General features: G+C 43.7%; 1 protein-coding gene across 1 annotated transcript in view; it reads left to right on the top strand.

Annotated features, from left to right (window-relative positions):
• MSN (moesin) overlaps positions 1 to 1,367 on the top strand; it is a 68,091-nt gene that overhangs the window by 58,245 nt on the left and 8,479 nt on the right. Inside the window, exons 5-6 of the mRNA XM_077770995.1 lie at positions 633 to 716; positions 1,197 to 1,343. Of these exons, the coding sequence (XP_077627121.1) occupies positions 633 to 716; positions 1,197 to 1,343 (231 nt within the window). The remainder of the gene's footprint in view (positions 1 to 632; positions 717 to 1,196; positions 1,344 to 1,367) is intronic.

Here is a 1,367-nt window from a genome sequence, read left to right as displayed (position 1 = left end):
TATCATATACATAAACTATTGGTCCCACAGAAATCTAGGAGTGTCCTGACTCTTAGCCTCTCAAGTCAGCACGGACTCTTGATATATTACTGCCCTGCTTGAAGACCACAACATATTAGTGTGTGTTTGTGTGTGTGTGTGTGTGTGTGTGAGAGAGAGAGACAGAGAGACAGAGAGACAGAGACAGAGTGAAAGACAGAGATAGAGACAGAGAAAGACAGAGAGAGACAGAGGGATGGAGAGAAAAGATTTTAAGTGGCTCCAACACAGAGCCTGACACAGGGCTTAATCTTACAATGTGAGCTTATGACCTGAGCTGAAATCAAGAGTTGGACACTTAACCAACTGAACCACCCAGGTACCCCCTTAGTATTGAATTTTTTGGTTAAAACTACAAAGGAAGGTGTTTCCATTGTCTTTCTTTTCCACAATTATTGTAATCCCCCTACATCTCAGGCAGTTCTCTATGTCTAACTAATATCTCCTGCTGTAATTTCAATCTACTTCCAGTATGACCTCAGTGAGCTGACTTCCATATTTCTTTGCATCAACTCTGCAGAGAGCTAAGTGGGCCCCCCTTTACTCCTGCATTTGGATTTTGTGCTTGAAACTATTATCTGTTGTGTTTACAGGGTCCTGGAGCAGCATAAACTCAACAAGGACCAATGGGAGGAGCGGATCCAAGTCTGGCATGAAGAACATCGAGGCATGCTCAGGTAAGCCTGCCCTAAAAACTATGGGTTCTACTGCTTCTTTAGGGAGAAGGAGAGTAGGTTCTGAGGGAAAAGAGGCAAAAGACTAGGGGCAATGGAGGATGTTGGAGAGAAACTGATAGGAATGCAATCTATAGGGGAAAGTAGAGACAGAAGGCAAATCAGGATCATTTTTGTGAATGATGGCAACTGTTAGCCTAAACAGTTTTGACCATAAAGAAATGGAAGGGACCTCAGTATTCCTAGAGAGCTTATGGTGTCCCAGGGGCTTCTTGCCAACAAAGAAATGGGGAAGGAGCTCTCTAAACATGGCAAATCATTTGGGTGTTGTCTAGTTCAGGAACAAATCTTATTATTTTGCCATCACCACACCATCTGGTCTTTGCTAAGAACATTCTTGTCAGAAATGTAGAACAAGGAGACTATCTTCCTGGGTCTGATTCACAAACTGCCCTCTGTAACACCCTCATATCTGTTATCTAGGGAAGATGCTGTCCTAGAGTATCTGAAGATTGCCCAGGACCTGGAGATGTATGGTGTGAACTACTTCAGCATCAAGAACAAGAAAGGCTCAGAGCTGTGGCTGGGGGTCGATGCCCTAGGTCTTAACATCTATGAGCAGAATGACAGGTATAGCTCAGAGGTACCTTAGTT

The sequence above is a fragment of the Crocuta crocuta genome, unplaced genomic scaffold (genome assembly GCF_008692635.1).
Source record: "Crocuta crocuta isolate KB4526 unplaced genomic scaffold, BGI_CrCroc_1.0 scaffold800, whole genome shotgun sequence".
NCBI lineage: Eukaryota > Metazoa > Chordata > Mammalia > Carnivora > Hyaenidae > Crocuta > Crocuta crocuta.
The sequence above is the reverse complement of the archived record's forward strand: the minus strand, read 5'-3'. Positions and strand labels throughout refer to the sequence as shown.